This window comes from Gossypium raimondii, chromosome 1, assembly GCF_025698545.1.
Source record: "Gossypium raimondii isolate GPD5lz chromosome 1, ASM2569854v1, whole genome shotgun sequence".
NCBI lineage: Eukaryota > Viridiplantae > Streptophyta > Magnoliopsida > Malvales > Malvaceae > Gossypium > Gossypium raimondii.
The window spans coordinates 3,805,637-3,819,998 of record NC_068565.1 but is presented as its reverse complement, the minus strand read 5'-3'; the positions used below and the strand labels follow the sequence as shown (position 1 = coordinate 3,819,998).

Sequence of the window (14,362 nt, the reverse complement as noted above, 5' to 3'; positions counted from 1 at the left end):
ACTTGTAGAAAGATATGAATTATCTATATATATATATATTTATGATATGAAAATTTTATTTTGTTGTACGATGAGATTTCCCAAAATTTAGAGATTTGAAGAAGTTTTATTTTTATTTTTACTTTCATAGTATTAGATTTCTTTTTATATGTTCTTTGTTGCTGAATAATTTTATGGGGAATTGAATTCACTCCATGATATATTGAGCAAAAGGAATGAAACACACCAATGTCCACTTAGTTTCTTTTAATTTTTAATCACATCAATATGTATATATTCCATACATTTATTCTAATAAAATGAAGTAGAATCATATGACTTTTGCACAATGTAAAAGAATTGAATCTATAAATAACATTTAGTAATGGATTACAGTGACATTAAATTCAATAATGACAGCGGTGGCATTTAGAAAGTAAGTCGTAAGTAGTGCAAACCCTTTTGCCATCCTGAATTTTCCTCTTCCTCCGACCACCGCAACCTCACGCCCTGGCTCTATTATCGTATTCCTTGAAAATATGCTTATAGAGCTGCCGTTGAACTTACCCGCAGTAAATCCGAAATCCGAGTACATCACACCGGTTGTTGTATTTCCAGCAAGCAAGAGTCCAAGTCCCTGAGCATTTCCGATCACCTCAGAGTTATCCTCAGGACCTATCTTGAGAATATCATCAACGGCAGCTAGGGTGGCAAATGGCACCGATGAATTATTGGTAATGTTAGCTTGGGCTATGTTCACTGCTGTTGGGTTTTGACCGTTCAGAGTTTCGTGCAAATAGAAGTGAAGATTGGTGACCTTGACCGGCTCGGGATCATAGGGTAGGATCTCCGAGTAGTACTGGCTCTGCACTGCTATTTGGGAGAGGTAGATGATTAGAATCCAAGTCAACACCAATGTTCCTTTCATTGTCGAAATGTAGATGAAATTAAGCTACTAGAATGGTTACTTTGTTTATACTGTTTGCAACACCAATTTCTTGTAATAAGTCGATTAAGTCCGTTGACTAAAATTTATTTTATATATTACACCTAATTCATGTGTTGGCTTTACAAATTATTTTATCTTCTGCAAACAAAAGTGTCTTTTTCTTTTTAATAAATTAACAGCGTTGGTTAGAACCAAGAATAAATAAAGAAGAAAGAAGCAATTAAAGTTCAGCAGATCAAGAGAAGGGAGATTTACAATCCAAAACCACATCATTACTATACAGAACAGAGCTCATATCCTAAACTCAGTTAATTGTTTGCATTTAATTTTAAAGAATTCTAAAATTAACCATTTGGATTGGATCGGACTAATCCGGAGAATAGTATTAAATCAGTTATGCTAAAAATTAGTATAAATCAATTAAATCGGATGTTTTAAAATATTTTTTAAAATTTTAAAATTTTTAATTAAAATGATTGAATAGAGTTTGATGAATTCAACTATATTCTAAAAATATTACAAGTATATATAATTTTTGCTAAACGATATATCAACCATAATTATATATATTATATACATTAAGAACACAGTTAACGTTTTGTTGTTTATATGGCAATTTTCCCCCTAACAATACAAAAACTATCGATTAAACTACGGGTGGAGCTACAAAATATATATGATTCAAATGTTTCCATTGTCCTTATTAAGAAAAGTTTTCCTCTCTCCCTTTCATTGCAGTCTTCCTTTCTTTTGCTGCTTTAGATAAAATCGAGTGATTAATTTATTTATTTAGGTTTTAAAATTTATTATTTAATTTTTAAAAAAAAAGTAATTTCCTTTATATATTATTTAGAATTTTTAAAATTTTTAAAATTTTTAAAAATATAAAATTTAGATTGTTTATTTTGAATTTTATTTTGTAATTTTTGTTGAGAGAGATCGATTCGCTCATTTTAAAATTAACAGCGATCAAAAGGGCATTTACACTAATTTATTATTCGAATTATTCAAATGGTAAAATTTAACTTAACTCGAACTTGAAACTCAAATTATCCATTCGAGTTGATTAAAAAAATTGAATAACTTAATTCCACTAACTTGAAATTTAAATTTTTTATTTGTTCAAATTAAATCAATTTTATTTACCCTAATTACGGTATATTATGAATTTTCATGGAATTCATACCTGTTTCAATATCGATTAAAGTTCATGGGAAAAATAAACTAGATGCTCGTATTCATTTAGTCTGCTCATGCACTTGTACCGACACAAGCCGACTTACAATAGTAAATAGTGGCGAACGGAGCCGGCAATAGCCTTAACTCAAAAATGGTACAATTATTTTAATGCACCAAAATTGGCTTTTAACCCTTCAAATATGTTTAATTTACTTATAATCTCTCAAACAATTTCGTACTTTGCTGCTCAAAATAAACGGAGGATATTATAGCAGCAATGGGTAAAAAATGGATTGAAGGTTAAATTGATTTGATAGGGTTAGAATAGTCCCTCCAATTTAAAACAACTAAAAAATTAAAACAATATTTCAATGTTATATTGTAACCTGTAGTATAATGACAGACGGTTTTTTAATTAACAAAGGAATATGATTATAGTAAAAGGCCATGGTAGCTGCTATTGGCCTCAATGAGAGAAGTGTCATGTAATATTCATTAGGTATAATGATTTTTTGGCCACCAATTTTATAATTTTTTTACTTTTCACTTAATTTTCCATCTCTTAAACTTGTATTTTTGGGTGATTTGAAAAAAACACAAATTTAAGGGTTAAAAAAAATTAAATGAAATGCTAAAATGACTTTTTTTTGTAAAGTTAGAAGTTGATATCAAACAATTATGAAATTGAATAAAATACTCAAATTTTGAAGTGAACAGCTGCATATAAAATCCTAAAGAATACAGCACCCATGCGACCTTGATTCAACTGCTGGAAAACATATTCAAACAGGATTTCAGTGTCTATTAATAGCAATACTATAAGCTAATTAATGGCTGCATGATAAAAAGTCTGATTATGTTCAGTTTCAAGATTTTCATGATCATCTTTGCAAAAGTGAATGTTTGCACAAAATTAAATCAAATTCAAGCTTCTTCTTTAGATACAATATATGTTGCATGTATAAAGTGAAATCAATTAGAATAAATTTTAATTACCAGGGGTTCCATAGGTCTCTGGGTTTATTCTCTGATGCCTCCGATGGAAAGGCCACAAATTACTAGCCAGTTGCCTAAGCCTCCAACCTCTTCTGCTGGAAGAAACCTCGGGTTCGGAGAAACTGTCATTGCTGGATTGTTCATCGGTGCTCCTAACAGGCAACTCATGGCGGCAAACGGGGCAAGTATTGTGAAGCCTTAACCAAGGCACAATACAATCGCTGTGGTATATATGGTTACAAGGCAACTCTCTTGCCTCTTCACCAACCTTGAATTCTTCCTTACAGACTGGACATTGCGAATCATTGCGTAGATGCGATTTCGTGATCTTTACAGTTGGAATTGCGTCGATTGTTGACTCCGGAGCTGGGGGTACTCCTGGCCTGTCATTTTGTGTTAGTTGGTCTATCAACTCATTCAGTCCTGGTCCGGAAAAGAAGCTCCTTGGATCCAGAGCAGGGCGTCCAGGGATTTCATGTGGAAAAGTTGGTCCAGCTTGGCCTAGGCCAAAAGGACCCGGCGGTGGAACAATAATCCAAGTCCTAGGATGACCTAGAGATTCAGGTCCTTGGTCTCTATCATCAGTTCCATCTATACTCCGGCTCCTGTGCCTACGAAGACGCTCCAGAGGCCGATTTTCACCTCCGGATTCTAGTAAGTTGTTCCGATGTCTCAACCAAGGCCTGCCCCGAGGTTCTTGGTTATCAGAATTACCAAGACTGAATAGCCTGATAGGAGGATCCATAATAAGAGAGAGTGCTTCCAACAGACGAGCTTCAGGGGATGGATCAAAAGCAGTGAAATCAACAACCATCCTAGGCCTGTTGATTTCCATCTCGCAAACAAACTGCCCAAAACATCGAGGGCAGACAATCTCCGATGGATTTGTAGAAGCAATCCGGACAGATTGATGGCAGTGGTAGCACCAGTAAAGCCGGTAGTTCCTCCCAGGGGCCGCACCATTGATCCTTGCTCTAGGTGGGCTTAGAGACATCTTCTTCTTCTGGTTTTCAGATGCTTTTCTCCTATTTTGATTGATTTGGTTGAGGTTTACGAAATCATCACATTGGAAACAACATATATTATCATACATGAACCAAGATATGCAGAAAAGTAAGTCATAATTTCTAGGGTTGCATAAAGCAATTCTCTGTTTCTGGGTTTTTCTCTCTTTTTCTTTTATTGATGTATGTATTTAATAATGTTTATTGGCCTTCTAGGGTCTTAGTTCACAATGTTATCTTACATGCAAAGGAAAGAATGAGAAAGGTTTTTGGCTAAGGAATTTTGTCAATTAGAAGGTTTTCAGGCCTTTGTACCATGAAATAATATTTTTGAATTTCCAGGGAATTTAAAACCCATCAGCAAACAACTTATATTAACTTCTTTTACAAAAAATATAATTGACTTCAGTCTCACTAATGGCCAATCTTAAAAGGACAGAAGAAGGATAAAACCCAGCAGCAAGCAACTTATATTAACTTCAACTTATAAGATTAGGAAATGCAACCACAGCCAAAAATGATTCAAGCTAAAATCAAGATTATAATGTACAAAGTTGAATTACAACATTAACATTCAAACCATATTAGAGCAAAATTGGAGTTCTATAACAGATTAAACCACAAGTTAAAAAAACTGGGGAAGGAAGATGGAGCATTAGAGGCAGGGTTATCAACATTGATCTAAGCCAACAAGCATAATTTGGTAAAACATATGTAAATCAACTTAAAGTTTGCCGTTAGAAATAAAGAAGAAAAAGGGGGCTAACCATTAGATATAAAGAAAACAATGAAGACTCACTGTTTAGGTTGATCAGGAATTTGATTTGAACGGCCAAGGCTTCCAGCAGTGCTATATCAATACCAACCAAGGTAGCAGAACCTCCTTAGCATTTGGATAGTCCCACTCTACTGATTCCCACCACTTCTTTGGATGTATGCAGATTGCCTCGAGATAATGAGCAGAAGGAACTGATGGGTCTGTTTCTTGGAAAAATGGAATATGTAGAGGCATCCTTTTCAGATTCGTACATTTCGATACTTCAATATTCCGAAGAGAATTGCATACCATTGTCCTATTAGAACTGCATATGCTCTTTAGCTCTGGTAAGTTCTTCAATTCCAACTTCCTTAATTTGGGAAGACTGAATTCCTTGGGAGTGTTTATTTCTTGATTCTCTTCCTCTGATGATATTATTTCCTCCATTTGTACGCAATCACAAACCACCAGCTTCTCCAGGTTTTGAAGGTCATCTGCTAGCTTAAATGGGAAGAGCTGCTTCATGTTTAGGCATTCTTTAATCACGAATGATTTAAGATGAGAAAAGATGCCTAGTAGAGGCAGTGACCTAGAAATAGAAACAGATACTTCTAATTTAATAAGCACATGCAAATTATCCAACCTTTCAAGCCTCAAGTCCTCGAGATTCTCAAGTGGAGTGCACAGCGAGTTCGACAACGACAAGTCGAGAACGGATTCTATCCCTTTACAATCTTCAACTGAACAGGACCTTAACTGGTTTGTTTGTTGGAAGAATATGGAGATATCGCTTAAGCTTCTCACGTTGTGGCATTCCAAAATTCTCAGTGACATAAGATCAGTAGGAAGAACCACTGGATCTTCTCTTCGGATCTGGCATCTACTTAAAATTACTCTCTTGGGTAAATGAGGCGGATTAATTTGACCCACAGACACTAACTCAGCAAAGGTATATTCTTCCAGCTTACGTAAGATTACAGCAGGATCCACCCGACCAACCACTTCCACTAAATCATTTTTTCGATAAAAGTACACAGATTCCACACCTTCAACCATTAAAAAATGCGAAAAAAATAAAAGGTATATATACTCAAAATAAATAAAATGCGAATATACAAATGACACAAATTCCACACATATTCAATATTTAGCTGCATAAAAGAGTATTTATAAATTATACTTGAATATTGGATTTAATAGATTCTATATTTATAAAGCATTTCTCATGTTTCAATTTCCTCAAAATGTGATTATGAAATGTTGAAAACTGATTTTGATGCGACATATATAAGCAGGTTTGATTATTGTTTGGACCAGATTAATAAAAATTTTGAAAGCTCAAGTGGCTAAATGCAATTTTTATTTTTTATTTTGGTACCAAATCACATATTAGTACAGTTTGAATAAGTGGCGAAGCCAGCCGTGTCCCCTAAAGTATAAAAATAAAAATTATCAAAATAATAAAATTACATTTTTATTATTGTTAAAATATATAATTTAATTTCAATTTTCACCCTTAATTTGAATACTGTATTTGTAGTTAACCCGATACATGGTGAATAGAAAATTTTATAACAAAAATGAATATGGATATCAGCACTAACCAAATTAATATCATAGAAGTAGATTAACATAATATGGATTTGATTCGATCGTACCTTTGTTTGCCACTATGATTTTCGCCAGTTCCAAGACTGATCTGCTGTCACTTACACCGTCACACATAAACGTTAATTCTAGGGTCACCTCATTGACTTTAAACTTGGCTTTAAGTGGCGCCATGACAAGCAAATAAGAAGTGAGCTCCTAACCTTGTATAGACTTGGTGTAGGCATTAAAGTCTATCAACTCAGTAAATCTCCCTTCAAATATCTCTAGCTTTGTTAATCTGGCAGCATCGATCAGACAACATGCTGATGAGAGGACCAAAAGGCACAAAGCCATGTCCTGCATCCAGAATTGTGTGTCTGATGTCATCTTCACCAGAATTATGGCCTGTGAGACTCCAAAACAGGCATGGGATAAGCTTAAGGAGGAGTTTCAAGGCACTGAAAGGACAAGGCAACAACAGCTGTTGAACTTGAGAAGGGATTTCGAGAATCTGAAGATGAAGGAAGAAGAAACAGTGAAGCAGTATGCAGATAGAATCATAGCAGTGGTTAACAGCATAAGGCTCCTAGGTGAGCACTTTGATAAGGCAAGAATTGTGGAGAAAGTCCTCTCCACTTTGCCTGAGAGATATGAAGCAAAGATATCCTCCCTAGAGGACTCAAGAGACCTTGCTAGCATCTCCTTGACTGAGCTAATCAACACCTTCTATGCTCAGGAACAAAGGAGAGCTAGCAGAGCTGAAGATCACCAGGAAGGTGCATTTCAGGCCAAGGCCAAAGAAGCCTCGAGCATAAATGCTCATAAAGGCAAAAAGCCTTGGAAAAGTAGGCCTAAGATTGATGCTGCAAGGAGCAATAACCAGCCCTGCAGACATTGCAAGAGGCCTGGTCATCCAGAAGACAGATGCTGGTTCAGGCCAGATGCAGTATGCCAACACTGCAAGAAGAAGGGCCATGTTGAAAGGGTCTGTAAAAACAGGAACAAGTCAAGGCAGAATCAATTTCAGCAGCCAAAGGTTGAAGCTCGAGTAGCTGAGGACAGTAGTGATCAAGAAGAGCAAGTCTTTGCTGTTTCTTGCTTAGCTGCTGAGAAAAATGCTCAAAAGGCTGGTTATTGGACAGTGGTTGCACTAACCACATGTCACCAGATGCCTCCTTGTTTAAAACCTTGGATAGAAGTTGCAAAACCAAGGTCAAGGTTGGAAATGGTCAGTTTATAAGGGCTGAAGGAAAAGGAGAGGTGCTGGTATATGTACTCCCACAGGCAACAAGATCATTCCAAATGTGTTGTTAGTGCCAGAGATCGACAGAAACCTTCTCAGCATAGCTCAATTGCTCGAGAAAGGTTATTCTGTTGTGTTCAAGGACAAACAGTGCCACATTGCTGATCCAAGTGGATCAAGCCTTATGACAGTCACAATGACTGACAAATGCTTTGAGGTACACTGGCCAAATGACTCAAAGTCAGCATATACAGCCTCTGTTGATGATTCCAAGCTTTGGCATCAAAGGCTTGGGCATGCCAACTTCAGATCATTGGCTCAAATGGATAAAGAGGACTTGGCAGAGAACTTTACCAGCTCAGTGGAGCATGATGATGATCTGTGTGAAGTGTGTCAGAAGGGAAAACAGGCAAGACTGCCATTTCCTACAAATTCAGCTTGGAGAGCTACTGAAAGACTGCAGCTGGTGCACTCTGATGTATGTGGTCCGATGAGGACTGAATCACTCAGCAAAAACAGGTATTTCATCCTATTCATTGATGATTTTACAAGATTTTGCTGGATTTTCTTCTTAAAACACAAGTCTGAGGTAGCTCAAGTGTTTGTGAAGTTTAAAACTGCTGTAGAGACAGAAACAGGTTGCAAGCTAAAATCGATAAGGTCAGACAATGGCACTGAGTACACTTCAGCTCAGTTTCAAGCCATTTGCAATGATGCTGGTATCAAACACCAGCTTACAAATGTCTACTCACCTCAGCAGAATGGGGTATCAGAAAGAAAGAACAGAAGCTTGATGGATATGGCCAGGTGCCTGTTGTTTGATAAGAAACTGCCCAAGACCATGTGGGCCGAGGCAGTAAACACTGCTGTCTACCTTCAGAATAGGCTTCCTACCAGAGCCCTTGCATCCAAGACACCTTTCGAGGCTTGGTTTGGTTTTAAGCCTTCCTTGGCACACCTGAAGGTGTTTGGTTGCCTATGCTATGCACAAATACCAGCAGCAAAGAGGGACAAGCTATCTGAAAGGGCTCAACCAGGTGTCCTAGTGGGTTATAGCTCAGTCAGGAAGGGCTATAGGATTCTGGATCCCTTGACAAGCAAAGTCCAGGTGAGCAGAGATGTCATTTTTGATGAAAGAGCTTGCTGGAATTGGGAGAAAAATGAACCAGAAGCAGTTTCAGAAGACCTGGTGCCAAATCATGCTGAATTTGAGCAGCTAGGACCTGAAATGAATGTTGATGATGTGCCTGTGAGAGGCACAAGGCCCCTAGATGATATTTATGATAGGGCACAAGTTGCAATAGCAGAACCTAGCAGTTTTGAAGAGGCTGAGGCAGATGAAGGCTGGAAACTAGCTATGGTCGATGAAATCAACATGATAGAGAAGAATCAGACATGGGAACTTGTTGATAAACCTGCTGAAAAGAAGACCATTGGGGTAAAATGGGTATATTGAGCAAAACAGAATGCAGATGGCAGTCTGAACAAGCTAAAAGCCAGGCTTGTTGTCAAAGGATTTAGCCAAAGGTATGGTCTGGACTACCTGGAGACATTTGCACCAAGAGCTGTGCTTGACACGATCGAATGATAGTTGCCTTGGCTGCTCAACATCAGTGGACCATCCATCAGCTTGATGTTAAGTCTGCATTTCTCAATGGTTTCCTGGAAGAAGAGATCTATATCGAGCAGCCTCAAGGATTTGTGATCACTGGCAAAGAACACATGGTTTACAGGCTGAAAAAGGCCTTGTATGGCCTAAAGCAGGCTCCTCGAGCCTGGTATGCTCGAATTGATTCCTACTTGCTCAGTTTGGAGTTCGAGAGAAGTGCCAGTGAACCAACATTGTATGTGAAGAAAAATCAAGCTGAAACTCAGCTTATTCTATCACTCTATGTTGATGATTTGTTAGTAACTGGAGGAGACAAAAACATGCTGCATGTTTTCAAGAAGAGAATGATGGAAATGTTTGAGATGTCTGACTTAGGGAGAATGAACTACTTCCTAGGAATGGAAGTGAAGCAAACAGCAAATGGGATCTTTCTCAGCCAGAGTTCCTTTGCTATGAAAGTTTTAAATAAGTTCTTAATGAAGAACTGCAAGCCAACAAGCACACCAATGGCTGTTGGAATGAAGCTATCGAGACAGGAAGATGGTGAGCCAGTTTGCGAGACCATGTACAAGAGTCTTATAGGTAGTCTATTGTATTTAACTGCAACAAGGCCTGACATTATGTTCGCAGTTAGTGTGCTATCCAGATACATAAATTGCTGCAAAGATCTACACTTTCAAGTAGCAAAAAGAGTGCTGAGGTACATCAAAGGCACCATTAATCATGGTGTGATGTTTAAAAGGGTTGAAAGCATGAAATTAGTAGGATATGTCGATAGTGACTGGGTTGGATCGTGTGATGACATGAGAAGTACATCTGGATATGCATTCAACCTTGGATCTGGCATGTTTTGCTGGAGTTCAAAGAAGCAAAGTCTAGTGGCACAGTCAACAGCAGAAGCTGAATATGTTGCTGCTGCATCTGCTGTGAATCAAGCCATATGGCTTAGAAAAATCTTGGCTGATTTAAACCAAAATCAAAAGAAGGCAACAGAGATTTATTGTGACAACAAATCTGCTGTTGCAATTGCAAAGAATCCCATCTTCCATGGTAGAACCAAGCACTTCAATATTAAGTTGCATGTTATAAGAGAGATGGAACAAGCTCATGAAATCGAGCTGGTTCATTGCAATTCAGAAGTGCAAATTGATGATATCTTTACAAAGGCACTCAATGTGTCGAAATTTGTTAAATTCAGAAGAGAATTAGGTGTTACAAGCATGGAAACTAAGGAGGAGTGTTGAGTTTAGTTCCCATGCAAAGGTGGCCATGCACGACATGCAAAGGTGGCCATGCTGGAAGAAATGGCAGCAAGCAGTGGTGCCATGGTGTGCAGCAACTGAAGCTTGAAGCTGCCGATCTTTTTTTTGGTTGCATTTTGATTATTTTGTAATCTAGTTCATGTTGAACTAAGTAGGTAAATGATTTGATATTGATTGACTGAAAAGTCAGTAATGCAAGTTGTACAAGCTAATCTTGTAAGTTTCAATGCAAATTAGTGGTGTTAGGTAGTTGATTAGGTGATTACTTGTTTGTTTTACTTGTTGACTGATATATGTAATGGCTTAATGCCTTGTTTAAAATGTCAATGAAAATTTCAGCTCATTTTCATTCAAACAACTCTCTCTTTTATCTTGTTTTCCATTTGCATTTTTTTTTTGTTCTTGCTTCTGAGTTTGTTTCTTCAGCAAGGCTCGAGGCTTGCTATACAAGCAAGACAGAAAACAGTCTGCTGTTGCCTCTTTGCACCAACAAAATTAAGTGTCAGCTCCAAAAAGTATTAAAAAATAAAATATTCTTCCAAAATGTATAAAATCTTCTAAAATACGTATATAAAATATGTAAATAAAACATTTTTACCCTTTTAAAATATTTAATTTTTTATGAGTTCTTTTAAAATAAGATTATAAAGTATTTAATTGATTTTCCTTTTCGTATAATTTTTATGAATTCTTTTTTTTCCAGTAAAATATTTTTCTTATTATATTTATTTTTTCCTTTTGTTCTTTTTATTTATTTAAAAATATTTTTCTTATAAAATTTAAATTATATACTTTCGATACTACGTGCAAAGTACTTTGATTGAACTAAAACATTTTAACTTTCCAAAATGTCTAAATATTAGCTTTTCCTTTTATTATTATTTTTGTGAATTTATTTTAGTGTTTTATTATTAAAATATGATTTTCTTATTATTATAGATTAATTTTTTGTCATTTCCTTTTCATTAATAAATTATTTTTCTTATTAAATTTTAAATTAAAATATACTTTTCTGTTAAACACGTAAATTATTTTGGTTAGACCAATAGTGAATATTTTTATAATTTGGTTATCAGAAAGATATTAAAATTAAATTAATAAATATTTTATGAATATTCATTTAACTATTTAGTTTATTATATCTTGGTCAATCAACAATTCATTTTTTGTTTTAGCCACCCAATTTTTAAAATTAAATATTTTAGTTTTTTTTTTTGTTAATTGCGGAATCTAATGTAATTACATTTCCAACTAAATATTTTGTATGTTCAAATAGACTTTGAATATTTAAAATTTTCATTTTAAATGGTTTATCAAACACTTCCTAAATTGAGTTATATTAAGTAATTAAAAAAGAGTTATAATTAATGATTGCAGTTTCTTTTAAATAGGATTAAGCAACATGTAATCTTTGAATTTGACAACTTTCTATCTTAGTCTCTGGACAAATTTTTCAATTTTGATTTATGTGATAATATGACACTCCGATATTATATCACATTTATTTAAAAGTATAATTTTTATAAAAGATTTAGGTGATAACATGGTAGAATACCATAGTTTAATATCATTGCAATGATCAAAATTGAGAAAAGCTATCAAATTACAAAACTAACGTGAACAAAAATATAAGGTCAAACGTTATCCACTTTTAAATATATATATTTGGGTAAACCAAAGTAGCAACAACTCCTAGTTTGAGTGTGATTAATATGAAAATACGTTGTTAGTCTTTAGTTACATTTAATGGCAGAATAAGTAATTTGATTATTTCTATTTAAAAGAAAAAAACTAGAGATTGTTGGGAAATTCAAATGTGGAAGTAAGATTTGAAATTCCTCCAAAACCATAGCTTAAACAAAGAAGAAATCAGATGAGTCTCAAATCCACAGGCATAGTCTTTCATCTTTGAAAATAAAAGAAAAGCTTACCTGAAATATTAGACAAAGATGAGGGAAAGGAGGAAAGCGTGTGATAATAGGAATTTGTTTCAAAACCTACTAAACAGAAAAGCGATTCAAATCAGATATGGATTCAGAGTTAACAAATAAATAAGCTTAGCTTGGAAAATTTATGTTACCTTGGCGTTGCTTCACCGTGTCTGCTGTTTTTTTCTTTTATTGCCTAAATGATGTGAAAAATAATGGTATTTGAGCAGGCAATGTTGAAGAATAAAAGGAGATGAGCTTAACTTGAGTTGACTTGTTTAAATGATTGCAGGGGAGTCTCGGAATTTTAAATTCCCTCACATTTGGCTTATTACTGCCTAGAAGAGCTTTGCCAACTGCTGGATCAAACCAACTTCACCAAATTTAAAAATAATAAATTTGACTGAAACATGATTCAAGAGATTATGTTTGTTTAGCTTCAACTTGGTTGAAAATGTATATAAAAAAAATCTGTTTAGAGTCTTTCTTTATATTTAAATGATTAGGGATGGGTAAAATTTAATTTATTAAAAAATTGTTTAATTTTTTGTAATCTCAAATGAAATTATTCAAGTTAATTAATTTTTAAAACAATTTAAATTATTTGAGTAATTCAATTCTAGCTCCTGTATTCAATCTTGATCAAGCTGATTTTTTTCAACAGTTAGAGTAGTCATTTAACAAATATAGCCATTTGATCTATAGCCTCAACAAAAAGTATTTTATTTTATTTATTTTTGAAATTTCTTGACTTTTCATTGTTATATATATATTTTAAAAATTAATTATGGATAACTAAAAGTAGAGTTATATAACTACATGAACGCAAATTGTGATGATAATGAAACTATTCAAGAAGACTCATAAGTAGGATGAAAAAAAGTAAACTATATCATGTTCACTCTATGATATTTTAATTTTTTAATTTAATTATTTCAGTTAAAGATAAAATTTTGAACTAGTTCCATTAATCACTAATAAATTGCTTAATCAACTAAAAATCTTGACTTAATATATTAAATTAAAATTATTTTATTAATTAAATTAGACTCAAAATAAAATACATTCCAACTTAAATAAAATAAATTTCAAAACTAGCTTTTTATTCTAATTCTGAAACCAAATCAATTTAATTTGAAAAATCTAGATAAACGCTCATTTAATCAAATCCAAATCTAGATTATGTCTAAACATGAACCCGCCATCAGATGCAAGGAATAGATAGAGTTTTGGACCCTTTCTACAGCTTGAAAGCCTCTAGGTGCTGGGTATTGGATATAACAACACTGAAATTAGTGCCTAAATTATTTTGTAGTTGTCATCTGTGTATACTTATTTTAAGTACTTTATTAAATTGATATAACAAGTGATTTGGATATCAATTCCTTAGGTATTAAGTTAATTACGGAATTATTAAAATATTCACCCATATTTAATTTAAATTATTTTTTAATGAAAGTGATTTTGTCTTTTTTTTTACATAATATAAATCAATAAAAATTACTATAAAGTGATTTGAATTTAGAACTTTATGCGAACTAATTTTATCATTATAACCAAAATTTACACAATTGAGTCTGCCATAAATTTAGTATAAATAAATAAATGAGCTCTAATCCTAAGAAACTAAATAATATGATCCATACACATAAAATTGAAATCCCAGCAATCCTGTAACCCTAATTGCAATCTTTTCCTGGACTTGTTTTGTAAAAGGTATAATTGATAAGCAAACAACTTAGATTATTAACTCCAATTCGCAAGATGAGAAGATACACTTACAATCAAATAATGAAATGACGCAAATTAATTAAAATCAAGATGATCTAAGTACAAAGCCTTTCAGTAGCGCTATAGCATTACCAA

At 34.2% G+C, this 14,362-nt stretch overlaps 2 protein-coding genes across 8 annotated transcripts; both read right to left on the bottom strand.

Annotated features, from left to right (window-relative positions):
• Window positions 1-319: 319 nt before the first annotated feature.
• LOC105787156 (dirigent protein 4) lies at window positions 320-956 on the bottom strand. Its single transcript, XM_012613600.2, has one exon. The coding sequence runs from the start codon at window positions 905-907 to the stop codon at window positions 359-361; it is 549 nt and encodes a 182-aa protein (XP_012469054.1). The 5' UTR covers window positions 908-956; the 3' UTR covers window positions 320-358.
• Window positions 957-2,708: 1,752 nt separating this feature from the next.
• Window positions 2,709-12,772, bottom strand: LOC105776518 (E3 ubiquitin-protein ligase RZF1). 7 transcript variants are annotated; one of them, XM_052629933.1, is made up of 5 exons: window positions 12,649-12,772; window positions 12,500-12,565; window positions 6,523-6,965; window positions 3,104-5,910; window positions 2,709-2,876 (listed from the first exon to the last, which is right to left on the bottom strand). In XM_052629933.1, the coding sequence occupies exons 4-5, from the start codon at window positions 4,194-4,196 to the stop codon at window positions 2,839-2,841; spliced, it is 1,131 nt and encodes a 376-aa protein (XP_052485893.1). In that variant the 5' UTR covers window positions 4,197-5,910; window positions 6,523-6,965; window positions 12,500-12,565; window positions 12,649-12,772; the 3' UTR covers window positions 2,709-2,838. The 7 variants fall into 7 exon arrangements, with proteins under 7 accessions (XP_052485893.1, XP_052485896.1, XP_052485898.1 ...); XM_052629936.1 differs by having other exon boundaries at window positions 6,523-6,859; XM_052629938.1 differs by lacking the exon at window positions 6,523-6,965.
• Window positions 12,773-14,362: the final 1,590 nt, after the last annotated feature.

Coding starts and splice junctions, on each gene's coding strand:
- LOC105787156 (XM_012613600.2), bottom strand. CDS start 907: ATGAAAGGAACATTGGTGTTGACTTGGATTCTAATCATCTACCTCTCC.
- LOC105776518 (XM_052629933.1), bottom strand. CDS start 4,196: ATGTATGATAATATATGTTGTTTCCAATGTGATGATTTCGTAAACCTC. Junction 2,877..3,103: donor AGAGACCTATGGAACCCCTG/GTAATTAAAATT, acceptor TATGTTTTCCAG/CAGTTGAATCAAGGTCGCAT.